Genomic DNA, 25,529 nt, shown 5'->3' with positions numbered 1-25,529 from the left:
CAGACACATCTCTACAACAACTGTTAAGAGGAGACTTTGTGCAGCAGGCCTTCATGGTAAAATAGCTGCTAGGAAACCACTGCTAAGGACAGGCAACAAGCAGAAGAGACTTGTTTGGGCTAAAGAACACAATGAATGGACATTAGACCAGTGGAAATCTGTTCTTTGGTCTGATGAGTCCAAATTTGAGATCTTTGCTTCCAGCCACATGGTGTCTTTGTGCGACACAAAAAAGGTGAATGGATTGACTCTACATGCCTGGTTCCCACCATGAAGTATGGAGGAGGAGGCGTGATGGTGTGGGGGTGCTTTGCTGGTGACACTGTTGGGGATTTATTCAAAATTGAAGGCATACTGAACCAGAATGGCTACCACAGCATCTTGCAGCGGCATGCTATTCCATCCGGTTTGCGTTTAGTTGGACCATCATTTATTTTTCAACAGGACAATGACCCCAAACACACTTCCAGGCTGTGTAAGGGCTATTTGACAAAGAAGGAGAGTGATGGGGTGCTACACCAGATGACCTGGCCTCCACAGTCACCAGACCTGAACCCAATCGAGATGGTTTGGGCTGAACTGGACCGCAGAATGAAGGCAAAAGGGCCAACAAGTGCTAAGCATCTCTGGGAACTCCTCCAAGATTGTTGGAAGACCAATCCCAGTGACTACCTCTTGAAGCTCATCAAGAGAATGCCAAGAGTGTGCAAAGCAGTCATCAAAGCAAAAGGTGGCTACTTTAAAGAACCTGGAATATAAGACATAATTTCAGTTGTTTCACACTTTTTTGTTAAGCATATAATTCCACATGTGTTAATTCATAGTTTTGATGCCTTCAGTGTGAATGTACAATTTTCATAGTCATGAAAATACAGAAAAATCTTTAAATGAGGTGTGTCCAAACTTTTGGTCTGTACTGTATGTGATCTCTCCAGTGTCCGTCTATTGACAGTGAGATACAAGTGTTTGGAGCCCTTTTCACCCGTATGCTTCTCAGCTTATCATTTACAGAGATGTGTTTTGACGTTTCAGGTGCCTCCTCCTTACCACGAGCCATCAAGCCAACCTGCTGCCACAATGCCTGCTGCTACATTTCAGCCGCCTGTCACTCCTGCTCTGATGAAACAAAGTCCCACTGAACCGAAAAATTACGGCTCATACGGGACTCAGGTAGAGGCCCAGACCAATGATATAGTCGCATTATCACCTAGTGTGTCCTCTCTGATGGACAGTTTTGTTGGCATCTCCGCTGTTTTTTAAACATTTTTCTTAATGTACGTTTAAAGGAATCTACAGCTGCAGCAACAGCAGATTTACTGCGCCGCCAGGAGGAGCTGAACCGCAAGGCTGAAGAGCTAGACCGGAGGGAGCGGGAGCTACAAAATGCATCTCTTAATGGAGGCACATGTATGAGCCTAGACTCTATAGTTCTGAGGGTCTTGTGATGATGTGGGTACATGGAGGGCAGCAGGGATGTGATCAGTCTGCTGGGAACGAGATCGGCCGTGCGGCAGAGATTATAGGTTTCTGGTCTGAAATGATGCAGCTGGAGGTTGAGGATCTTGGTGAGACAGTTGTGGGACACAGATGACTATAGCAGTGTGTTGGATATGGACAGGTCGGGGCCAGTTAGCTTGTTTAATCTATGGTATTGCGTATCGGCTACGTTCTTTATCCTATAGTCCAGGTTTGTGCCATTACAGGGCTTGGCAGCTTGTTGGTGGATGCTTCTCATTATCTTGAACTTTCTCTCTCTCTCTCTCTCTCTTAGTGAGACAGAACAACTGGCCGCCGCTTCCAGCATTCTGCCCCGTGAAGCCTTGCTTCTACCAGGACATCGGTGTGGACATCCCACAAGAGTTCCAGAGGACGGTGTCCATCATGTATTATTTGTGGCTTGGTGAGTGTAATCTATGTATGATGATTCTCATTTTATCTTCTTCCTTTTATGTTTTTTTTCCCTCTCTATTCCAGTTAGCGCAGGAACGCTGCTTCTGAATTTCCTTGCCTGCCTCACGTTGTTCTGTGTAGACTCAACTGGGGGATCTGGTTTTGGCATGTCCATTCTCTGGCTCATCCTTTTTACACCGTGCTCGTTTGTTTGTTGGTACAGACCTTTGTATAAGGCTTTCAGGTAAAGTGTCCACACTTCTCCATAACCTACTTGTCCTCTCTAGATGACAAGGAGTCTCTTTGAGGCCATGTGCACACGTTCAGTATTTTTCGTGTTTTTTTTCGCGTTTTTTCGCTATAAAAACGCAAAAAAAGGCTTACATATGCCTCCCATTATTTTCAGTGTATTCCGCATTTCTTGTGCAAATGTTGCATTTTTTTCTGCGAAAAAATTGCATCGCGGAAAAAAAAGCAACATGTTCATTAAATTTGCGGAATTGCGGGGATTCCGCACAACTAGGAATGCATTGATCTGCTTACTTTTTATTATTTTTAAACATTCTATCTTTCACTATTGATGCTGCATAGGCAGCATCTATAGTAAAAAGTTGGTCACACTTGTCAAACACTATGTTTGACAAGTGTGACCAACCTGTCAATCAGTTTTCCAAGCGATGCTACAGATCACTTGGAAAACTTTCAAATTGCCTCTGCTGAAAAAAAGAGGACTTAACTCTATAGCGCCACCTATTGGAAGTAGCGATCCTACAAGTCACAATCAACCCTTTAACGAGTCGTGCAATATGACTTAGGATAAAAGCCAAATCAGTATCTCAATTCGCAGACACGGTGTTTCGGGCTCTTGGCCCTCGTCAGTGCGAAGCATGAGAACTGATTTGGCTAGGTGAGAGGCTCTGGAGTGGGGTCTAAGGGGTAACGTTTCTCCTTATGGAGAGTGACATACCAGCTGGCTTGTCAAGGTAAGGAGGCTTATTCGCCGTGCAATGCTCCTCTGGGAATTTAAATATGCAAATTGCCTCTGCTGAAAAAAAGAGGACTTAACTCTATAGCGCCACCTATTGGAAGTAGCGATCCTACAAGTCACAATCAACCCTTTAACGAGTCGTGCAATATGACTTAGGATAAAAGCCAAATCAGTATCTCAATTCGCAGACACGGTGTTTCGGGCTCTTGGCCCTCGTCAGTGCGAAGCATGAGAACTGATTTGGCTAGGTGAGAGGCTCTGGAGTGGGGTCTAAGGGGTAACGTTTCTCCTTATGGAGAGTGACATACCAGCTGGCTTGTCAAGGTAAGGAGGCTTATTCGCCGTGCAATGCTCCTCTGGGAATTTAAATATGCAAATTGCCTCTGCTGAAAAAAAGAGGACTTAACTCTATGGAAAACTTTAGCATTCTGCAAGCTAATTACGCTTGCAAAATGCTAAAAAAAAACGGGAAAAAAACGCAAAAAAAAAAAAGGCGGATTTCTTGCAGAAAATTTCTGGTCGTCTTCAGGAAATTTCTGCAAGAAATCCTGACGTGTGCACATACCCTCAACCTCTCCTGCTCCTCCTCTCTAGATAAGGAGCCTGTTGCTGCTCCTGCTAATCCTCTCTAGATAAGGAGCTTGTCGCCTCTCCTGCTCCTCCTTCTTAGATGAGGAGCCTTTTTCAACCTCTCCTGCTCGTCCTTAGATGAGGAGCCTTTTTCAGCCTCTCCTGCTCATCCTCTTGCGATAGCAAGCCTCTCCTGCTTGTCTTCTTGCGATAACGAGCCTCTTAAAGCCTCACTGGACATTGAGAGGAGGGCTAAAAGCTAAGAACATCCTATTCGTTGAGGTTATGGATCATAGATTTCTGATCTGTAATCATTGGCTTCACAATGTGTAGGGGCCTTATTCTGTGGTTTTGGTGTATTGGCAGATGTCTGAGAAACTAATACCTCAATTTCCAATCATGTCTCCCTGTGTGTTACTCAAATCATTGGTTCATGTAGAAAGGTGATCGTCCCTTGCAGAATTGGCAGTCTTACAGGGTAATGCAGCTGCTGTTCCAATATGCCAAAGGCGAGATAGATCGCTATATATAAGATATTAAAGATCCTTTTCATATCCAACTGAACTAGTGATGGCCTATGTGACGATTGTCACAGAGTTCCCAGCTCTTGAGAGAGAACTAAAATCTCTTGTTGGGCGGCTCCACGCTCGTCTCGCTGGCGGCTCCACGCTCGTCTCGCTGGCGGCTTCACGCTTGTCTAGCTGGCCGCTTGGTGGCTCCATGCTCGTCTCGCTGGGCACAATATACAGTGTCTCTCAGTCCAAATGCCATGATTGCTCTCAGGGCTGTGGAGTCAGTAAGCCAAACCTCCAACTCCTCAATTTCCATAACACCGATTCCACCAAAATGGGTTCCGACTCCAACTCCACATGGCTCTGAGAATCATTTATATCAGACGCTGCTGGTCTTTTCAGTCTATTACCAGCCCCATGTAATGTTTTGTCTTTATCGGATTTCTCTCCTCAGGAGCGACAGTTCTTTCAACTTCTTCCTGTTCTTCTTCATCTATTTCGTCCAGGACATTGTGTACGTGCTGGAGGCGGTGGGGATATACGGATGGGGCTTCAGGTACTGGGTTTGGCACGTCAGATCTCGGTCTGCTCTCGGGGTGTGCATGATTGTTACCCATCTTCTCTGGTCTCTGTCCTTTCCTAGTGGCTGGGTGTCTGCTCTCACTGCTCTGAATCACGGTTATACTGGAACCTCAGTATTCATGATGATCATAGCTGTACTCCTCACTGCCATCGCTGTCATGGGCATCATCATGCTGAAGAGGGTGAGTAGGGAGTATGGAGTCTGGGTGTGGTGGGCCCAATCTTCCAGACGGCAGGTACTGGAAGGCATGTCTATGGCCGCTCCTATGTATAAGATATTAGTCCTAATACTTCTATGTAATTGCATGAATATACTTGAGGTTGTTGGTTTCTGACGCCTTCAGTTTCCCCTCAGATTCACTCCATTTACCGCCGGACTGGTGCAAGTTTCCAGAAGGCGCAGGAAGAATTTGCTGCTGGTGTGTTCTCCAATAGTGCAGTGCGTACAGCAGCCACCAACGTAGCAGCAGGGGCTGCGCAGAACGCATTCAAGCCTTAAGATGGAACATGAATGGAGCGCCATCTATCTGCCACATCCCCCGCACTGTCGGACTGTACTGCGGCAGCTTGTCCCAAGGCTGACAGCCGACACTCTGTGCTGGCCGCCATCCATTAATGCTTGTGTGTCTGTATTAACACAATGTTGTCCGAGCTGAGTGTTACACTGTACAGGGGGAGCGTGCAGGTGACACTGATCTGGTTGTAATACGTGCTTCCCACCTGCCAGGCCATAGCACCTTTCCACTCAGGATGAACCCTCCTCTGCCTGTGAAGGGCTCTTCAGTAAATGCCGGTTGTCCCTGTGAAGATGGGAGGGGGATGCATGCCTCATGTTTACATGTATGTTCTGTTATAGGGGTAATGCATGTCGTCGCGGATTGTTCCCCACCCACATGATGTTGGCGAGGGCTCAGATCTGCCCACCAGCTGATGCCAAATTAAACCGTTTTATGAAGCTGATGGCGCTTTGTCTCTTTCTGTTCAAGCTGAGGTCTGGAAGGGGATCACACCCCATCATTTTTGCGCCTGTCCCTGGTAGTGCAGCTATTGGTGCAGATGATTTCTGACATCTTTCACAATGTGGCATTTCCCCGCACGGCGCGGTGACTGCCTCCTCCGTTCGGGCAGGCTCCTCACTCAGCTGCATGGGAGGAGGTGGTGCCGGCTGCACTTGGCGCAGAAGCTGTTTAGGAATATGAGGCATTAATAAAAGATGAGTTTGACGGTCATTTCCTTTTTGCTGCCTGAAACCCGAGCAGACGTCCAGGATCCAGATAAAAGGGTTCCATTAGAGTACTGGTCCACAGGGGGATGGGGGATGGGAGCAGAGCCGTAATACGCCTCTTATTTCTGGATATCTTTTGCATCAGGCCAGCTCGAGTCAGTATGCTAAGGAGTGTTAGCTCTTCAGTCAAGGAATTTTAAATCCGTTTGTATAACACATCTAATCCCCATCATCCAAAATGGAGGATTTCTCTGGTCACATATGTCCGTTTCCCAGGGAGTCCTGTGGTCTTGTCCTTTCCAGTGTATCACTTCCTTTTCAGTTGGTTAGTGAGAGCTAAAGACAAGTCTGATTTGTACAGCTTGTGAAAGGTTAATGCTTACTGTCCCTTTAAATGTGTGACATCACTGGCCCCGCACCCCCTGCAGACTACATTTCCCAGCCTGCCTTGCTGTATAGAGGGGAGGGGATCTGTGCAGTACTGCAGCTGTCAGAATGCTGAGCAGATGCCAGAGGAATATTTCTGCAGCTTTGCTCGGGTTTGAGTTCCCCGTTGGATAATCCATCCTCTGCTGCTCCGTGATACTGCTCACGGACATCTCGGTGTGCTGGGTCCCAGATTCTGCTGATGGACATCCCGGTGTGATGGGTCTCGGATTCTGCTGATGAACATCCCGGTGTTATGGGTCTCGGATTCTGCTGACGAACATCCCGGTGTGGATCAGTGCTTCTACTAACACTTCTGAAGTCTAAGTGATGGCCTCTCCTCCTCCAGCACACATGATCTCAGGACCCTAAAGGGTGGGCTTCTACCTTTTGTGAATCATTGGAGCGTGTGGTCATGTTACACTTTTAAGTCTTCTGGTCACCACTCTGGTTTTCTTCAGAATCCAGAGCGTCTTCACTATTGGATTCATTCTCTCAATCTCATCCATTCAGTACACAGCATTTTCCAGATCACTGCTTTCAGCCATTCATCCAGATGTCATCTTTCAGCCATGTCTACACAGTCGCTTCTGTAGTGTCAGTCATTATTTGGGGGCATCATTTTACCAGTATCTGTAGTGCTAATCTCCTGCCCCACCATCTCATGGTCTCAGATTTGGTTACGTCCTGTCCCCTCCAGTGTGAAGTTTCCTGGGGTCAGAGGTTTGTGGGCTCTGCTTTGTGATGACTCCAGCTTGTCATACGGGACCTTAAATTGGGGGCTATGCTGAGACTGATCTGGTAATGTGGATAACCACCGCTTTCTCTGGTTCTGCCTTGACCTTGCCAGGAGTGTGTTGTGTGAAGAGCGCCCATCCATTCTGGCTTCTTGTTGAGTCGTTTGAATGGCTGTCCGCTGCTGCGTTCTCAGACAAATGAGCCTAAAATTCCTTCTAAATCCTCTAAATGTTTAATCATCTGTGGAATGACTATCCTAAAATGGACACTGAGCATTAGGGGCTAATCGCTCTCTCCGGTGAGGATTGTGTTCTGCAGATAGATGCACTGACTGAGCACCTCTTTCAAGCCCTTGTTATGGTAGACGGGTCTCCTGATGAGCGCTGAAATTGGAACCCTGTGTTGTGATGCCTTCCCCAACAGATTCCAGCTTTTCTCTCACTGGACGGACATCCCGCAGCCTTTCCCAGCTGAGGCTACACCGGGCTTGGACACATGTGCTGCTAGCGCTGGGCTTTGTGCAGGTGATTCTAGGGGTCCTGATAGTCACCTTCAGTCTGGTCACGGCGTCCATCACCACAAATGCCAAAATCAAACATTCATGTCCGTCTTGGGCTGGATTCTCTGTAAGTTGTGGTCATGTTTCTTGTATGTCTCAGGTGGGCAAATATATTATTTCTGCCTTCCCCCAAGCATTGCTTATGATTAATCAACTTTTGGGGTCTATGAATAATTGGGTGTGCACAGTCCCGACCAAACAGTGTGGAGCATGAACACAAGTGGAATGGAATGGAAGATGTGTGGAAGGCATGTCCGAGCTCCGGTCGGGTAAGAAGAGCTTAGAATTGGACGAATGTTTCTTGTTTATGAAAGATGAAATGAATGGGGTGTCACTCAAACCTGTATGTGTATGGGGGGATGTATTGTTAGTAGAGAGGCCAGGTGTTGCTCACTCCTGTATGTGTATGGAGGATGTACTAGGACTAGAGCGAAGGCCATGTGTCGCTCATACCTGTAGGAGGGGATGTACTACCGGTAGAGAGTCCAGGTGTCACTCGTGTATGGGGGGGATGTATTAGGAGTAGAGAATGCCAGGTGTCGTTCATACCTGTATGTGTATGAGGGGATGTATTAGGAGTAGAGGGAAGGCCATGTGTCGCTCATACCTGTATTAATGTAATAGAAGTAGAGAGGCCAGGAGTCGCTCATACCTGTATGTGTATGGGGGGATGTACTAGGGGTACAGAGAATGCCAGGTGTCACACATATCTGTATGTTTATGGGGGGATGTACTAGGGGTAGAAAGGCCAGGTGTCGCTCATGCCTGTATGTGTATGAGGAGGATGCACCAGGGGTAGAGAGGCCATGTGTCGCTCATGCCTGTATGTGTATGGGGAGCATGTACTAAGGGGTAGAGAGGTCAGGTGTCACTCATACCTGTATGTGTATGGGGAGCATGTACTAGGGGTAGAGAGTCCAGGTGTCACTCGTATATGGGGGGGGGGGATGTATTAGGAGTGGAGCGAATGACAGGTGTCGCTCATACCTGTATGTGTATGGGGGATGTACTAGGGGTAGAAAGGCCAGGTGTCGCTCATGCCTGTATGTGTATGAGGAGGATGCACTAGGGGTAGAGAGGCCAGGTGTCACTCATACCTGTATGTGTATGGGGAGCATGTACTAGGGGTAGAAAGGCCAGGTGTCGCTCATACCCGTATGTGTATGGGGATCATGTACTAGGGGTAGAGAGGCCAGTTTTTGCTCATACCTATATGTGTATGGGGAGCATGTACTAGGAGTAGAGAGGCCAGGTGTCGCTCATACCTGTATGTTAATGGGGGGATGTATTAGGGGTAGAGAGAAGGCCAGGTGTCACTCATACCTGTATAGGGAGCATGTACTAGGAGTAGAGAGAAGGCCATGTGTCGCTCATACCTGTATGGGGAGGATGTACTAGGGGTAGAGAGGACAGTTTTTGCTCATACCTGTATGTGTATGGGGAGCATGTACTAGGAGTAGAGAGGCCAGGTGTCGTTCATACCTGTATGGGGAGGATATACTAGGGGTAGAGAGAAGGCCAGGTGTCACTCATACCTGTATGTTAATGGGGGGATGTATTAGGGGTTGAGAGGATTCGAGGTGTCACTCATACCTGTATATGTATGGGGAGCATGTACTATGAGTAGAGATAAGGCCAGGTGTCACTCATACCTGTATGTTAATGGGGGATGTATTAGGGGTAGAGAGGATTCGAGGTGTCGCTCATACCTGTATGGGGAGGATGTACTAGGAGTAGAGAAGCCAGGTGTCGCTCTTACGTGTATGGGGAGGATGTACAAGGGGTAGAGAGGCCAGTTTTCGCTTATACCTGTATGTGTATGGGTAGCATGTACTAGGGGTAGAGAGAAGGCCAGGTGTCACTCATACCTGTATGTTAATGGGGGGGGATGTATTAGGGGTTGAGAGGATTCGAGGTGTCACTCATACCTGTATGTTAATGGGGGAATGTATTAGGGGTAGAGAGGATTCGAGGTGTCGCTCATACCTGTATGTGTATGGGGAGGATTTACTAGGGGTAGAGAGGCCAAATGTTGCTCATAGCTGTATTTGTATGGGGAGCATGTACTAGGGGTAGAGAGGCCAGTTTTTGCTCTTACCTATATGTGTATGGGGAGCATGTACAGTTATATGAAAAAGTTTGGTCACCCCTATTAATCTTAAGCTTAATATTTTATAAAAATTGTTTTTTTTGCAACAGCTATTTCATTTTCATATATCTAATAGCTGTTGGACACAGTAATGTTTCTGCCTTGAAATGAGGTTTATTGTACTAACAGAAAATGTGCAATCTGCATTCAAACAAAATTTGACAGGTGCATAAGTATGGGCACCCTTATTATTTTCTTGTTTTAAATACTCCTACCTACTTTTTACTGACTTACTAAAGCACTTTTTTTGGTTTTGTAACCTCATTGAGCTTTGAACTTCATAGCCAGGTGTATGCAATCATGAGAAAAGCTACTTAAAGTGGCCACTTGCAAGTTGTTCTGCTGTTTGAATTTCCTCTGAAGAGTGGCATCATGGGCTCCTCAAAACAACTGTCAAATGATCTGAAAACAAAGATTATTCAACATAGTTGTTCAGGGGAAGGATACAAAAAGCTGTCTCAGAGATTTAACCTGTCAATTTCCACTGTGAGGAACATAGTAAGGAAATGGAAGAACACAGGTACAGTTCTTGTTAAGGCCAGAAGTGGCAGGCCAAGAAAAACATCAGAAAGGCAGAGAAGAAGAATGTTGGGATCAGTCAAGGACAATCCTCAGACCACCTCCAGAGAGCCGCAGCATCAACTTGCTGCAGATGGTGTCACTGTGCATCGGTCAACTATACAACACACTTTGCACAAGGAGAACCTGTATGGGAGAGTGATGCGAAAGAAGCCATTTCTGCAAGCACGCCACAAACAGAGTCGGCTGAGGTATGCAAAAGCACATTTGGAGAAGCCAATTTCTTTTTGGAAGAAGGTCCTGTGGACTGATGAAACCAAGATTGAGTTGTTTGGTCATACAAAAAGGCGTTATGCATGGCGGCAAAAAAACACAGCATTCCAAGAAAAACACTTGCTACCCACAGTAAAATTTGGTGGAGGTTCCATCATGCTTTGGGGCTGTGTGGCCAATGCCGGCACCGGGAATCTTGTTAAAGTTGAGGGACGCATGGATTCCTCTCAGTATCAGCAGATTCTTGACAATAATGTTCATGAATCAGTGACAAAGTTGAAGTTACGCAGGGGATGGATCTTTCAGCAAGACAATGATCCAAAACACTGCTCCAAATCTACTCAGGAATTCATGCAGAGGAACAATTACACTGTTCTGGAATGGCCATCCCAGTCCCCAGACCTGAATATCATTGAACATCTGTGGGATCATTTGAAGAGGGCTGTCCATGCTTGGCGAACATCAAACTTAACTGAACTGGAATTGTTTTGTAAAGAGGAATGGTCAAAGATACCTTCATCCAGGATCCAGGAACTCATTAAAAGCTACAGGAAGCGACTAGAGGCTGTTATTTTTGCAAAAGGAGGATCTACTAAACATTAATGTCACTTTTCTGGAGAGGTGCCCATACTTATGCACCTGTCAAATTTTGTTTGAATGCAGATTGCACATTTTCTGTTAGTACAATAAACCTCATTTCAAGGCAGAAACATTACTGTGTCCAACAGTTATTAGATATATGAAACTGAAATAGCTGTTGCAAAAAAAAAAGCAATTTTTATAAAACATTAAGCTTAAGATTAATAGGGGTGCCCAAACTTTTTCATATAACTGTACTAGGAGTAGAGAGAAGGCCAGGTGTCGCTCATACCTGTACGTGTATGGGGAGGATGTGCTAGGAGTAGAGAAGCCAGGTGTCGCTCATACGTGTATGGGGAGGATGTACTAGGGGTAGAGAGGAGGCCAGGTGTCGCTCTTACCTGTATGTGTATGGGGAGGATGTACAAGGAGTAGAGAGGAGGCGAGGTGTCGCTTATACCTGTATGGGAGATGTATTAGAAGTAGAGCAAAGGCCAGGTGTCACTCATACCTGTATGTGTATGGGGAGATGTACTAGGAGCAGAGAGGCCGTGTGTCGCTCACACCTGTATGTGTGTGGGGAGCATGTACTAGGAGTAGAGAGAAGGCCATGTGTCCCTCATTCCTGTATGTGTATGGGGAATGTATTAGGGGTAGAGAGAAGGCCTGATGTCGCTTACACCTCTGTGTATAGGGGTATGTACTATGGGTAGGGAGAGATCCAGGTGTCGCTCACACCAGTATGTGTATGGGGGGGATGTACTATTATGTATTATGAGAGCGAAGGCCAGGTTTTGCTCATAGTTGTATGTGTATGAGGGGATGTACTAGGGGTAGAGAGAAGGCCATGTGTCGCTCATTTCTGTATGTGTATTGGAGATGTATTAGAAGTAGAGCAAAGGCCAGGTGTCGCGCATACCTGTTTGCGTATAGGGGGATGTAATAGGGTTAGAAAAATGGCCTGGTGGCGCTCATTCTTCTATTAGGGGTAGAGAGAAGGCCAGGTGTCACTCATTCCTGTATGTGTATGAGGGGATGTACTACGGGTAGAGAGAAGGCCAGGTATCGTTCATTTCTGTAAGTTTATGGGGGATGTAATAGGGGTAGAAAGAAGGCCTGGTGTCACTCATTGTATTAGGGGTAGAGAGAAGACCAGGTGTCACTCATACTTGTATGTGTATGGGGGGATGTACTAGGACTACAGAGAAGGCCATGTGTCACTCACACATGTATGTGTATGGGGGGATGTACTAGGAGTAGAGAGGCCATGTGTCGCTTATTCCTGTATGTGTTTGGGGGGATGTATTAGGGGTAGAGAGGCCAGGTGTCGCTCATACCTGTATGTATATGGAGAGATATACAACCCCTGGCAAAAATTATGGAATCACTGGCCTTGGAGGATGTTCATTCAGTTGTTTAATTTTGTAGAAAAAAAAGCACCTTGCAGGCATGGCACAAAGCTAAAGTCATTTCAAATGGCAACTTTCTGGCTTCAAGAAACACAAAAAGAAATCAAGATCAAAAAATGTAGTCAGTAATGGTTACTTTTTTTTAATCAAGCATAGGGGAAAAATTATGGAATTACTCAATTCTGAGGAAAAAAATATGGAATCATCCTGGAAATTTTCATACCCAAAAATAACACATGCATCAATTTAGATCTGCTCTTTAGTCTGCATCTAAGAAGGAGTGATCACACCTTGGAAAGCTGTTGCACCAAGTGGACTGACATGAATCATGGCTCCAACAGGAGAGATGTCAATTGAAACAAAGGAGAGGATTATCAAACTTTTAAGAGGGTAAATCATCACGCAATGTTGCAAAAGATGTTGGTTGTTCAGTCAGCTGTGTCTAAAATCTGGACCAAATACAAACAACATGGGAAGGTTGTTAAAGGCAAACATACTGGTAGACCAAGGAAGACCTCAAAGTGTCAAGACCGGAAACTTAAAGCAATATGTCTCCAAAACAGGAAATGCACAACAAAACAAATGAGGAACGAATGGGTGGAAACTGGAGTCAACGTCTGTGACCGAACTGTTAAAAACCGCCTAAAGGAAATGGGATTTACATACAGAAAAGCTAAACGAAAGCCATCAATAACGCCTAAACAAAAAAACAAGGTTACAATGGGCTAAGGAAAAGCAATCGTGGACTGTGGATGACTGGATGAAAGTCATATTCAGTGATGAATCACAAATCTGCATTGGGCAAGGTGACGATGCTTGAACTTTTGTTTGGTGCCCTTCCAATGAGATTTATAAAGATGACTGCCTGAAGAGAACATGCAAATTTCCACAGTCATTGATGATATGGGACTGCATGTCAGGTAAAGGCACTGGGGAGATGGCTGTCATTATATCTTCAATAAATCCACAAGTTTATGTTGATATTTTGGATACTTTTCTTATCCCATCAATTGAAAGGATGTTTTTCAAGATAATGCATCCGGCCATAGAGCAAAAACTGTGAAAACATTCCTTGAAAAAAGACAAGGTCAATGTCATGGCCTGCAAATAGTCCGGATCTCAATCCAATTGAAAATCTTTGGTGGAAGTTGAAGAAAATGGTCCATGACAAGGCTCCAACCTGCAAAGCTGATCTGGCCACAGCAATCAGAGAAAGTTGGAGCCAGATTGATGAAGAGTACTGTTTGACACTCATTACGTCCATGCCTCAGAGACTGCAAGCTGCTATAAAAGCCAGAGGTGGTGCAACAAAGTACTAGTGATGTTTTGGAGTTTTTTTGTGTTTGTTTTTCATGATTCCATAATTTCCTCATAATTGAGTGACTGCATAATTTTTACCTCATGCTTGGTTAAAAAAAGTAACCATTACCGACTACCACATTTTTGTTCTTGATTTCTTTTAGTGTTTCTTAAAGCCAGAAAGTTGCCATTTGAAATGACTTTAGTTTTGTGCCACGTCTGTGATCTGCTTTTTTTTTATACAAAATTAAACAACTGAATGAACATCCTTCAAGGCCGGTGATTCCATAATTTTTGCCAGGGGCTGTATTAGGAGTAGAGAGAAGGCCAGGTTCCTCTCATAAATGTATGTGTTTTGGGGGATATACTAAGGGTAGAGAGGCCAGGTGTCGCTCATACCTGTATGTGTATGGAGAGATATATTAGGAGTAGAGAAAAGGCCAGGTGTCGCTCTTACCTGTATGTGTTTTGGGGGATGTACTAGGGGTAGAGAGGCCAGGTGTCCCTCATACCTGTTTGTGTATGGCGGATGTATTAGTAGTAGAGAGGCCAGGTGTCGCTCATACCTGTATGTGTTTTGGGGGATGTACTAGGGGTAGAGAGGCCAGGTGTCCCTCATACCTGTTTGTGTATGGCGGATGTATTAGTAGTAGAGAGGCCAGGTGTCGCTCATACCTGTATGTGTATGGAGGGATGTATTAGGGGTAACGAGAAGGCCAGGTGTCGCTCATACCTGCATGTAATGGGAGTAGAGAGTAGGCTTGGTGTCTCTCACTCCTGTATATGTATGGGGGGATGCATTGGTAGTAGAGAGGAGGCCAGGTGTCGCTCATAACTGTATGTGTATGGCGGATGTTCTAGGGATAGAGAGGGCATGTGTCGCTCACACCTTTATTTTTATAGGGGGATCTATTAGTAGTAGAGAGGTCAGTTGTCACTCATAACTGTTTGTGTATGGGGGATGTACTAGGAGTAGAGAGAAGGTCAGGTGTTGCTCATACCTGTATTTGTATGGGGGGGATGTATTAGTAGTAGTTAAAAGACCAGGTGTCTTTTATGTGTAAAGCGGGATGTATTAAGGGTAGAAGGCCAGCTGTCGATCACTCCTGTATGACTAGGAGTGGATGTATTAGGAGTAGAGGAGCCAAGATGTTGCTCATACCTGTATGTGTATTGAGGGATGTAATAGAAGTAGAGAGAAGGCCAGGTGTTGTTCATACCTATATGTGTATATGGGGATGTACTAGGAGTAGAGCGAAGGCCATGTCGCTCATACCTGTATGTGTATGGGGAATGTACTAGGGGTAGATAGAAGGCCATGTGTCGCTCATACCTGTACGTATATAGGGGATGTACTAGGGGTAGATGGGTCATGTGTCGCTCATACCTGTACGTGTATGGGGGATGTACTAGAGGTAGATAGAAGGCCAGGTGTCACTCATACCTGTACGCCTGTACGTGTATGGGGGATGTACTAGGGGTAGATAGAAGGCCAGGTGTCGCTCATACCTGTATGTGTATGGGGGATGTACTAAGGGTAGATAGAAGGTCATGTGTCGCTCATACCTGTACGTGTATGGGGGATGTACTAGGAGTAGATAGGCCAGGTGTCTCTCATGCCTGTACGTTTATGGGGGATGTACTAGGGGTAGATAGAAGGCCAGATGTCGCTCATACCTGTACGTTTATGGGGGATGTACTAGGGGTAGATAGACCAGGTGTCGCTCATACCTGTACGTATATGGGGGATGTACTAGGGATAGACAGAAGGCCAGGTGTTGCTCATACCTGTACGTGTATGGGGGATGTACTAGGGGGGTAGATAGAAGGCCAGATGTCGCTCATACCTGTACGTGTATGGGGGATGTACTAGGGGTAGATAGAAGGCCAGGTGTCGCCCATACCTGTACGTGTATGGGGGATGTACTAGGGGTAGATAGAAGGCCAGGTGTCGCCCATACCTGTACGTGTATGGGGGATGTACTAGGGGTAGATAGAAGGCCAGGTGTCCCTCATACCTGTATTTGTATAGGGGGGTGTACTAGGGGTAGATAGGCCAGGTGTCCCTCATACCTGTACATGTATGGGGGATGTACTAGGGGTAGATAGAAGGCCAGGTGTCGCCCATACCTGTACGTGTATGGGGGATGTACTAGGGGTAGATAGAAGGCCTGGTGTCCCTCATACCTGTATTTGTATAGGGGGGTGTACTAGGGGTAGATAGGCCAGGTGTCCCTCATACCTGTACATGTATGGGGGATGTACTAGGGGTAGATAGAAGGCCAGGTGTCGCCCATACCTGTACGTGTATGGGGGATGTACTAGGGGTAGATAGAAGGCCAGGTGTCCCTCATACCTGTATTTGTATAGGGGATGTGCTAGGGGTAGATAGGCCAGGTGTCCCTCATACCTGTATTTGTATAGGGGGGGTGTACTAGGGGTAGATAGGCCAGGTGTCGCTCATACCTGTACATGTATGGGGGATGTACTAGGGGTAGATAGAAGGCCAGGTGTCCCTCATACCTGTATTTGTATAGGGGATGTGCTAGGGGTAGATAGGCCAGGTGTCCCTCATACCTGTATTTGTATAGGGGGGTGTACTAGGGGTAGATAGGCCAGGTGTCGCTCATACCTGTACGTGTATGAGGGATGTACTAGGGGTAGATAGAAGGCCAGGTGTCGCCCATACCTGTACGTGTATGGGGGATGTACTAGGGGTAGATAGAAGGCCAGGTGTCCCTCATACCTGTATTTGTATAGGGGGGTGTACTAGGGGTAGATAGGCCAGGTGTCCCTCATACCTGTACATGTATCTGGGATGTACTAGGGGTAGATAGAAGGCCAGGTGTCCCTCATACCTGTATTTGTATGGGGGGTGTACTAGGGGTAGATAGGCCAGGTGTCACTCATACCTGTACATGTATGGGGGATGTACTAGGGGTAGATAGAAGGCCAGGTGTCCCTCATACCTGTACATGTATGGGGGATGTACTAGGGGTAGATAGAAGGCCAGGTGTCCCTCATACCTGTATTTGTATAGGGGATGTACTAGGGGTAGATAAGCCAGGTGTCCCTCATACCTGTATTTGTATAGGGGGATGTGCTAGGAGTAGAGCGAAGGTCATGTGTCGCTCACAATTGTATGTGTATGCAGGCTTTCTGCAGATTTAGTTATGATGGAGGCCATATTTTTCTGCTGTTTAATTCTGTCGTGACTTTGATGTTCTGCTGACATTTCCATTTATTGACCTATTGAACTAATTCAATTTTCGAGAATTTTTCAGACTCTTATTCTAACATTGTCACTTTTTCCTTCTTTTCTGTAACCTCGATTCATCCTTCATTTATTGCATCATCTTCATTTCCTCCATCACTGAGACTCATCTTCTCCTTATGGTGGTCTTGTACCTGTCCCCACCTCTCTCTTGTATCTCACAACACCTGACTGTGGTCTCGGCTCTGCACCATTGCTTTCTCCTTCCTCCCGTATACGTCTTTTGCCGCTCTTCTCCTCCTCTTGCTGCTCAGTTGGCTGTTTCAGGCCTTATTGGCTGCATCTCGTGGAAAAAGCCGATCACTCTGGTGGTAAGTACGGATCATTAGGCCACAGGTTGGGGCTAGTTCACAATGATCATGATGAAATGCTCAAAAGCGCTTTCAATCTGAGGAACACTGGGTCACATGATGGGTTGAGATAGTGCTTGTTTCATACAATGGTGCTGCCATCTTACTTAAAATATAATACAGGGTTGTACACGTTCATGGGCTCTCCCTTGTCAGTATGTGCACACACTAGGAGATACTGATTAATTCACACATTAGGTTCTGAGATAAGTCCGCATATGAATAGTGCCAGTAACATATTTTATGAAGAAACGGGCACTGGAGCGTTGGGGTTAGTGCATTCTAGTGAGCTGGTGCAGCCCAAGAGCAGTCCGGCAGATGGGAGATGGAGGTTTAGATAACAGTGGATGTTAGTCTTCAATCACTGGCAGAACGAGGGTAGGGTGATATTCAGGTGAGGACATACAGGGCGGTGTGGCAGTATATACCAGTATAGTGAGTAGTTTGCTGACAGTGCTGCTGCTGAATCATTTTTCAGGTGACGGCGTTCACGCTGGTCAGTGCCCTGAGTGTGATGCTCAGCCTGGCTGGTTCCATTCTCTCCTGCCAGAACGGACAGCTAGTGAAATCCTTTAATTCGTGTAAAAAGGTGAGTGCTCATGCTCATTTCTGCTGTCTTTATACCTGGGCTCATTGATTCGCATCTCCCATTTCCTGCCGTCTATTATTCAGGAAAACAACTGGTGTATTTGCTGCCATCCAGTTGGCCAGCAGGAGGCGCTGCCTGACTGCAGAGAGCTGGAGAAGTTGACACTGTACCCCAACCACCAGTGTGACAGTATTCGCGTGGCACTGAAGGTGGGTGACAGAAGGTGGTATGCTGTCCGTGTCTTGCCTTTCCTCCTCTGGGTGACATCTCTAGACTGGTGTCCTTTTTTTGTTAGCTGTCCAGTCATCTACTGACTATTCTCTGTCCTAGGACCTGTTGTTTAGTGTCTGTGGCCTCACCATCTTTTCCACCATCATCTGCACCTTGTCCGCTGTCATCTGCTGCATTCAGATATTCTCATTGGATATCACCCATGTCGTAAGTTCTGTGCCGCGTGTGCACACGCACAGACGTTGGGTGCAGGTGCTTGTCCTGTTCACACATCTGTTTTTATCCAAAGCTGGCACAGCAGAGATCTACTTCTATCAACCTTGAGTGCTTCTCTCCTCAAGAGGTGATCCTGCAGCGTATGATGGAGTGTGAGGAGTTTGTGCCCCCTGTTCCTCCACCGCCATATTACCCACCAGAATACACCTGCAGCTCGGAGACTGACGCACAGAGGTAGGGGAAGAAGGCACGGGGGTATAGACTATTATCACCACTAGTAATAATCACTGCTCTGATCTCTACAGCATCACATACAATGGGTCCATGGACAGCCCCATCCCTCTCTACCCTGCAGACTTCCCACCATCCTACGAAAGCGTGATGGGGATCCGGGAGGACAGCCAGGTGTGAGGGGCGAGAAGGGGGTGTGACAAGATGTGAGGTGCGAGAAGGGGTGTGACAAGATGTGAGGTGCGAGAAGGGGTGTGACAAGATGTGAGGGGCGAGAAGGGGGTGTGACAAGATGTGAGGGGCGAGAAGGGTGTGTGACAAGTGAGGGGCGAGAAGGGGTATGACAAGATGTGAGGGGGGTGTGACAAGATGTGAGGGGGCGAGAAGGTGTAACAAGATGAGAGAGGTGTGACGAGGTGGGAAAGAGATGTGAGCAGGGCAAGAGGGTGTGTGACAAGATGTGAGTGGAGCGAGAGCAGGTATGACCAGATGTGAGTGGGGCGAGATCAGGTATGACTTGAGACGTGATGAGATAAGAGGGGGTGTGACGGGATGTGAGAGGGGCGAGAATAGATGAGATGTGAGAGGGGCAATAAAGGGTGTGACAAGATGTGAGGGTGTGACAAGATGTGAGTGAGGCGTGACAAGATGTGAGGGGGGTGAGAAGGGGTGTGACAAGATGAGAGGGGGGGGGGTGACAAGATGTGAGGGGCGAGAAGGGGTGTGACAAGATGAGAGGGGTGTGTGACAAGATGAGAGGGGGGTGTGACAGGATATGAGAGGGGGAGAAGGTGTGACAAGATGTGAGCGGGGGGTGTGACAAGATGTGAGGGGGGGTGACGGTGACGGGGGGGTGAAAGAGATGTGGCAAGATGGGAGCAGGGCAAGAGGGTGTGTAACCACATGTGAGTGGAGCAAGAGCAGGTATGAGCAGAGGTGAGTGGGGCGAGATCAGGTATGACAAGATGTGAGACGTGACAAGATAAGAGGGGGTGTGACGGGATGTGAGAGGGGTTCAAGTATGCTGTGAGGGAGTGTGACAAGATGTGAGAGGGGCGAGAAGGGGTATGACAAGATGTGAGATGGGCGAGAAGGGATGAGATGAGATGTGAGAGGGGCAAGAAGGGGTATGACAAGATGTGAGAGGGGGTGTGACAAGATGTGAGAGGGGCAAGAAGGGGTGTGACAAGATGTGAGAGGGGCAATAAGGGGTGTGACAAGATGTGAGGGGGTGTGACAAAATGTGAGATGGGCGAGATGAGATGAGAGGGGTTGTGACAAAATGTGAGAGGGGCAATAAGTGGTGTGACAAGATGTGAGAGGGGGGTGTGACATGATGTGAGAGGGGGCGTGACGAGATGTGAGAGGGGGGTGTGACAAGATGTGAGAGGGGCAAGAAGGGGTGTGACAAGATGAGAGAGGTGTGATTGGCGCAAGAGGAGGTGTGAAAGAGGTGTGGCAAGATGTGAGCATGGCAAGAGGGTGTGTAACCAGATGTGAGAGCAGGTATGAGCAGACGTGTCTGGGGCGAGATCAGGTATAACAAGATGTTAGACGTGACGAGATAAAAGGGGGTGTGACGGGATGTGAGAGGGGTTCAAGTATGTTGTGAGGGAGTGTGATAAGATGTGAGGGGGGCGAGAAGGGGTGTGACAAGATGTGAGAGGGGCGAGAAGGGGTGTGACAAGATGTGAGAGGGTGTGACAAGATGTGAGAGGGGCGAGAAGGGGGTGTGACAAGATGTGAGAGGGGCGAGAAGGGGTGTAACAAGATGTGAGGGGGGCAAGAAGAGGTGTAACAAGATTAGAGAGGTGTGAGGGGCGCAAGAGGAGATGAGATAAGGTGTGAAAGATGTGGCAAGATGTGAGCAGGGCAAGAGGGTGTTTGACAAGATGTGAGTGGAGCGAGATCAGGTATGACGAGATGTGAGACGTGACGAGATAAGAGTGGGTGTGACGGGTTGTGAGAGGGGTTCAAGTATGTTGTGAGGGAGTGTGACAAGATGTGAGAGGGGCAATAAGGGGTGTGGCAAGATGTGAGGGGGGGTGACGAGATGTGAGAAGGGGGTGTGACAAAATGTGAGGGGGTGTGACAAGATGTGAGAGGGGAGTGAAGGGGTGTGACAAGATGTGAGAGGGGCGAGAAGGGGTGTGACAAGATGTGAGAGGGGGTGTGACAAGATGTGAGAGGGGGGTGTGACAAGATGTGATAGGGACGAGAAGGGGGTGTGACAAGATGTGATGGGGACGAGAAGGGGGTGTGACAAGATGTGAGAGGGGCAAGAGGGTGTGTGATAAGATGTGAGAGGGGTTGTGACAAGATGTGAGAGGGGCAAGAGGGTGTGTGATAAGATGTGAGAGGGGTTGTGGCAAGATGTGAGAGGGGGGTGTGAAGATGTGAGGGAGGTGTGAGGGGCGCGAGAGGAGGTGTGACAAGGTGTGAAAGAGGTGTGGCAAGATGTGATTGGGGCGACAGTGGGTGTGACAAGATGTGAGTGGGGTGAGATCAGGTACGACAAGATGTAAGTGGGGCGAGAGCAGGTGTGATAAGATGTGTGAGGGGGCGTATGATGGGATGAGGGGGTGTGACGGGATAAGAGAGAGGTGCAAGTATGTTGTGAGGAGGTGTGGCAGGATGTGAGAGGGGCGCGATAGGGGGTGTAGCAAGATGTGAAAGCGATGTGAGGGGCAACTGGTGGCACAGTGTTTCCAGCACGTTTCTAGGTTAATTTTGTTTTTCTGTATTTGCATAGGCAACATTATATGATGCTCAAGGAAACGAAGAGTCCTGCCCCAGCTTGTCAGACAGAATGGACTCCACTGGGCACAGTGGTAATGGTGAGTAGGCAGAGATGACAGAAGCCATGGTGGTAACTGTGAGTGGTCAAAGATAGCAGAAACTGTGGTGTTAATGGTGAATGGTCAGAGATGACGGTGAGTGAGCATAGATAACAGAGAAGCCTTGGGGGTAATGGGGAGTTAGCAGAGATAACACAAGCGGTGGGGGTAAAGGGGAGTGGGCAGAGGTAACCGAGACACTGTGGGGGTAATGGGGAGTAAGCAGATATAATTGAGAAGCCGTGGGGGTAATAGGGAATAAGCAGAGTTAACACAAGCCGTGGGGCTAATGGGGAGAGGGCAGAGATAACTGAGAAGCTGTGGGGTAATGGGGAGTAAGCAGAAATAACACAAGCCATGGGTGTAATAGGGAGTGAGCAGAGATAACTGAGAAGTCGTGGGCTAGTGGTGAGGGGGCAGTGGTAGGAGCAGGCGATATTGTGCCTAGTGACTATACGACTGTATACTCTGCGCTATGTAACTGTCTGTTGTACACTCTGTTCAGATATGAGGCCTCTGGCCGTACTCTCTGATCACAATCCCACTCTGTTGCAGAGGACAGCAGCCCCTCTGAAGACTCTGTGCTGCTGGAGATACAGGGCCCTGCTGGATCCGTGGGTTATGTCCAATATCGCTTCATCAAGCGCAGCCGGGCCGACTACTGTCTGAGCGCTGACTGTGGGCAGGGTGGCCTCCACCAGCAGAGCCCCACTGTTAGCCTGCAAGGGCCTTTTGAGGAAGTGGCAGTTCCTCGTGCTAAAGGGGTGCGCTCCTTCTCGTGCTCCACCTCCAGTGACTGTCCCGAGGCTCCCACACATGCAGCCAGTGGGGCCACGCGGAGTTGTAACAGGTTGGAAACCATTGGCTGCACGGTGGGTCCTTGTTTCCCAGAATTACGTGTAAAAGCAAAGGCTTCACATGAGAGGGATGCAAAGAGAGGGTCTGGATGCTCTCTGCACCACAGCACTTCCTGCCCGGTCCCCGATTGTCCCCATCGCAGGTACAGCGAGAACACCCGGCCCAAAGCCTTGTCCATAGATGTCACCCCAAGACTTGTCATCCGCTCACACAGTGACCCAGGGATTTCCTCACTGCTCAGTTCAGGTGAGCTGCCGGCCTCCTCCTCAGTTCCAAGACAACCTGTCAGCACCATCTGGTGATGTAGACATGGCTGTAATAGTGCCAAGATACTGATTACACAGATACCTTTGGTGAAGAAATCTGCTCTATGGTTGTCCTGTAATCAACATTTGAAGTTTTCTGCTAGAAATTTGTTAGCATTCGGTACACAGAGGCAGGACCGTGCATTGGTGTTCTCCACTATGTGATCCCCAGCTCCTTCACCTGCCTTTGGTATGTTATCCCCAGCCTGCTTTGCATCTGTGATCCCTGCTTTTCCGCCTGCATCAACGCTTTCCTCTGGTCTGTGATCCCCGGCCCCTTCGCTAGACCCCAGCCTACGATCCCTGTCCTCTCCGGCCTGCCTCCAGTCTGCAATGCCCTGTCTTTCAACCTGTTTCTGGTCTGCGATCAATGGTCCCTCCGCCATTCACTGTCCGGAGAATCATTGATCGAAGGGGCGGGTTCACAGATCAGAGGCAGAGCGGAGGAGCTGGGATTATAGACCGGAGGGCTGGGGATCACAGACTAGAGGCAGGCGGAGGGGCTGGGAATCAGACAGGGAGGAAAAGATCCAGTGCATATTCTTGCCCCTGTGCACCAAAATGTGTTTAGCAGAAAAAATCGAATTGTGAGTAAAGCAGAACCACAAAGTGTATCACAGCGCCATTACAGCCGTGTCTTTACATCACAAGTAGGTGCTGACAGGTTCTTTTTCACGAGTCTTTACCTACAGGGACACGTCAGCGTCAGACAATTCACCACTCTAATGTAGATGTGCCACAGCATGGCGTCATCTGTGCTGATGTCACGTCTAGGCCACGTTATAACATATTTCTGTTCATATTTTTCTTCTCAGATTTTGGGGCTCCGAGTTACTCCAAGGCTCTAAACGAGGACAATGTCTCAATTGCATCTGCGTATACAGGTCAGGGGAAGTATAGAATCGACGGAGTTATAATCCCGGGTAGATTTGACAGCCAGAATACTGGCATGAAAGCTTAGTGCTCTGAATGTGACACATGATGAATTCTGCTCGTGTCATTCTATAGTTCAGAAAGCAGTTATTGCTGTAAAGGCCACTATATTCTATTTTCCTTGTTACTTCTCTTCTCACCACTAGTTACTAATATCTTGTGTGTGGAGAACTCTTGTGATGGTGGGAGCAGGTGGATGGCGTGGCTCATTGTGACGTCTGCTTCTTACACTGCAGGACTATGTGAAGGAGCCATGCTACACAGACACCATTCGCCCGGATCGCCAAAACTTCTACGCACTAATTCAGATGGTAAAAACAGAATCCATTTCACTCGCAAAACTGCTCAGCGACTTTCCAGAAGTGGAGCTCTGTCTTTGGGAGACCTGAAAGGAGGGCGTAATTCCCGAGTACTTGTGGCCAGATTTCTGAATAGATCTCGACGGAGTCTGAAAGATGGAGGAGACAATTCCAAACCGGTAATGCCGTCTGTAACCATGTCCACGCTGGGGCATGATCTAGTGATTGTGTCCCCTCATATTAACAGGTAGCAGAGGAGACCTTGAAATACAAGTGAGAGACATATGGCTACCTTTGAGCAATTAGCTAGGTCTCTGATTCGTATTTTTGCCTTTACCAATTTTTCTCTCCTGCTTGTTCTGTGACCTCTCGTGTTGCTCAGTGTGCTCCTTTCATTTCTTGGTGTAACAAGTAGCATCATTTTGTCACTTCACAGCCTCCGAAAAGTCCCCTGTCCTTGGATCATGATAGACGTCAGGTTGGGACCCCCATGCAGAGTTGTGGAGACCTCAGTTCTACTTCTTCCCTGCGCCGTCTTCTGTCAACTAATCGGAGAGGAAACCAGCGACCTCACAGCATGAATGGAGTACATAAGGAGAGCCCTGAGTAAAGAGATTGCTCATCTAGAGACTCAATAATCTATGATGGAGACGGTAACCTATAGGTGACGCACTCTGTATGTCTCGCAGACCACCTCAAAAGATAAAAGCACAAGTGACCTTACAGCACAAGCAGCCATACTTTACGCTTGGACATTGGGGCAGGTTCTCCTCAGATTTCTTGCATGTTGATTTCTTGCTGAGCTCGCAATCACGCTTCATGCAGTGTAAGGGCTAACACTTAGCAGTCCTGTGCCCGGCCCCTCAGTATTGTTGTTCCCGGTCTGATTGCTTCCGATGAAGGGAATATTTTGTGCAGAATTGTCATTTTCACTAAATTCCTCTGATGAACAATTCTTTACCTCGTGTCCATTTTTTGTGATAAGAATTGGAATAAGATTTCCAGGATTTCCATCGCTAACAATAGGGCTTACAATGTGCAAGTAGACCCCCTTTGGAAGAGGATCGGCCCCATGGTTGTGGCTGTTTTGGAGGTGATTTTTGCTTGTTACTTTGTGTTGATGGGAGGTTATCGGAGGTCTCCAGATGCTGAGCCAGTTATGCCAAATCTTCCCCTCAAGGTAGCAGGGGCTTTCATGAAAACAGTACATCACCTACCTGGCCAGAGGATAAAGTCATGCTGTCCTCGCGGAGTAATCAGACAGGCATCACAAGTCCTGCAGCCAGCTCCATACTGGGCCACAATGTGGGATCTGCAGAGTTCTGACCTGGAGCAGGAGCTGGGTGGAACCACATGATGGTCACCTAGACAAGCTGCACTGTGTGAGGTTGCTGTCAAGACATATCGAGCTCAGAAGTCAGAAATGCCGCTGCAGGAGTGGTGAGAGGCCGGTCTGATCATCTGCTGCAGCACGATGTCCCAGAACTGGCAGGGGCTCTGCAGGGAGGACCACCTAGGACCTGAAAAAACCAAGCTTATGTGCGAAGCTGAGCCTCACTGTGGAGACACGGGGGTCAGCGGGTATTCTGGTCGGCTAGCCGAAACCGCATGGACCAGGGATCATCCCACTGAACGCCCGCTCTACTTTTTTTGTATGCTTAACACTACTCAGACAACACAAGGCGAGG

General features: G+C 47.7%; 2 protein-coding genes across 15 annotated transcripts in view; both read left to right on the top strand.

Moving 5' to 3' along the window:
- The window catches only part of SCAMP3 (secretory carrier membrane protein 3), a 44,894-nt gene extending 39,392 nt beyond the window's left edge, over window positions 1-5,502 (top strand). For 5 of the 8 annotated variants that reach the window (XM_077256276.1, XM_077256283.1, XM_077256275.1 and 2 more), the window contains 7 exons: window positions 1,033-1,170; window positions 1,287-1,407; window positions 1,772-1,900; window positions 1,975-2,134; window positions 4,415-4,516; window positions 4,604-4,724; window positions 4,898-5,502. In XM_077256276.1, the coding sequence (XP_077112391.1) occupies window positions 1,033-1,170; window positions 1,287-1,407; window positions 1,772-1,900; window positions 1,975-2,134; window positions 4,415-4,516; window positions 4,604-4,724; window positions 4,898-5,041 (915 nt within the window). In that variant the 3' untranslated portion in view covers window positions 5,042-5,502. The remainder of the gene's footprint in view (window positions 1-1,032; window positions 1,171-1,286; window positions 1,408-1,771; window positions 1,901-1,974; window positions 2,135-4,414; window positions 4,517-4,603; window positions 4,725-4,897) is intronic. The other 3 variants (XM_077256281.1, XM_077256286.1, XM_077256278.1) reach the window with 1 other exon arrangement.
- A 718-nt stretch (window positions 5,503-6,220) lies between these two features.
- ENTREP3 (endosomal transmembrane epsin interactor 3) lies at window positions 6,221-24,800 on the top strand. 7 transcript variants are annotated; one of them, XM_077256180.1, is made up of 12 exons: window positions 6,221-7,557; window positions 17,247-17,303; window positions 17,821-17,931; window positions 18,015-18,140; window positions 18,262-18,369; window positions 18,452-18,612; window positions 18,684-18,783; window positions 21,362-21,446; window positions 22,002-22,550; window positions 23,425-23,493; window positions 23,779-24,020; window positions 24,278-24,800. In XM_077256180.1, the coding sequence occupies exons 1-12, from the start codon at window positions 7,339-7,341 to the stop codon at window positions 24,449-24,451; spliced, it is 2,001 nt and encodes a 666-aa protein (XP_077112295.1). In that variant the 5' UTR covers window positions 6,221-7,338; the 3' UTR covers window positions 24,452-24,800. The 7 variants fall into 7 exon arrangements, with proteins under 7 accessions (XP_077112295.1, XP_077112335.1, XP_077112331.1 ...); XM_077256216.1 differs by having other exon boundaries at window positions 6,222-6,568; XM_077256220.1 differs by lacking the exon at window positions 22,002-22,550 and having other exon boundaries at window positions 24,278-24,796.
- The last annotated feature ends 729 nt before the right edge of the window (window positions 24,801-25,529 follow it).

The sequence above is a fragment of the Ranitomeya variabilis genome, chromosome 1 (assembly GCF_051348905.1).
Source record: "Ranitomeya variabilis isolate aRanVar5 chromosome 1, aRanVar5.hap1, whole genome shotgun sequence".
Lineage (NCBI taxonomy): Eukaryota > Metazoa > Chordata > Amphibia > Anura > Dendrobatidae > Ranitomeya > Ranitomeya variabilis.
The sequence above is the reverse complement of the archived record's forward strand: the minus strand, read 5'-3'. Positions and strand labels throughout refer to the sequence as shown.